Genomic DNA, 544 nt, shown 5'->3' with positions numbered 1-544 from the left:
GGCTGCGGCTGTCGGGCGCGGGCCTGCCGGCGGTGAAGGGCCCCCTGTGCATCACCAGCCACCACCTTCTCCTCTCCTCCTGCCCTGGGGGGGACGCCCAGCCTGGCACCGTGGAGCTCTGGCTGCTCATCCGCAATGTGGATGCCGTGGAGAAGAGGTGGGTTTCTCCCCGTGGCCGGCCCCGCACTCCCTTCTAGCAGTGTCACCCCTGCCTTAGCTGGAGGAGATTCCCCACTGCTCTCCCGGCGCCCGTGGCAGAGCACAGTTGCCCCACGGCGCTGCCCACTGAGCCTCATCCCTCCTCTTCCCCGCGGCCCACGCTGGGATGCCTGTGGCACCAGGTATTGACCTTCTCTTCTCCTCCATGCCTCAGAGTGCAGAACTTAGGCTGGTACCAGCCCCCTCGGACTAATGGCTCCCCGCGAGACACCAGGTTTGGCTTTTAACACTCTCTCGGCTCTGCTAACCTGCCTGGCAGCGCCCAGCTTTGTGCTAACCACCACGGCGTCCACCGAGCCCCGGGCGGGGCGGGGAGATGGTGGAA

At 66.5% G+C, this 544-nt stretch overlaps 1 protein-coding gene across 1 annotated transcript in view; it reads left to right on the top strand.

Annotated features, from left to right (window-relative positions):
* LOC104616834 (myotubularin-related protein 9-like) overlaps positions 1-544 on the top strand; it is a gene marked incomplete at its 5' end in the record, with an annotated part of 4,239 nt that overhangs the window by 791 nt on the left and 2,904 nt on the right. Inside the window, one exon of the mRNA XM_010281976.1 lies at positions 3-157. Within this exon, the coding sequence (XP_010280278.1) occupies positions 3-157 (155 nt within the window). The remainder of the gene's footprint in view (positions 1-2; positions 158-544) is intronic.

This window comes from Phaethon lepturus, unplaced genomic scaffold (assembly GCF_000687285.1).
Source record: "Phaethon lepturus isolate BGI_N335 unplaced genomic scaffold, ASM68728v1 scaffold22062, whole genome shotgun sequence".
Lineage (NCBI taxonomy): Eukaryota > Metazoa > Chordata > Aves > Phaethontiformes > Phaethontidae > Phaethon > Phaethon lepturus.
Note: the sequence above shows the minus strand (reverse complement) of the source record. Positions and strands in the feature narration are given on the sequence as shown.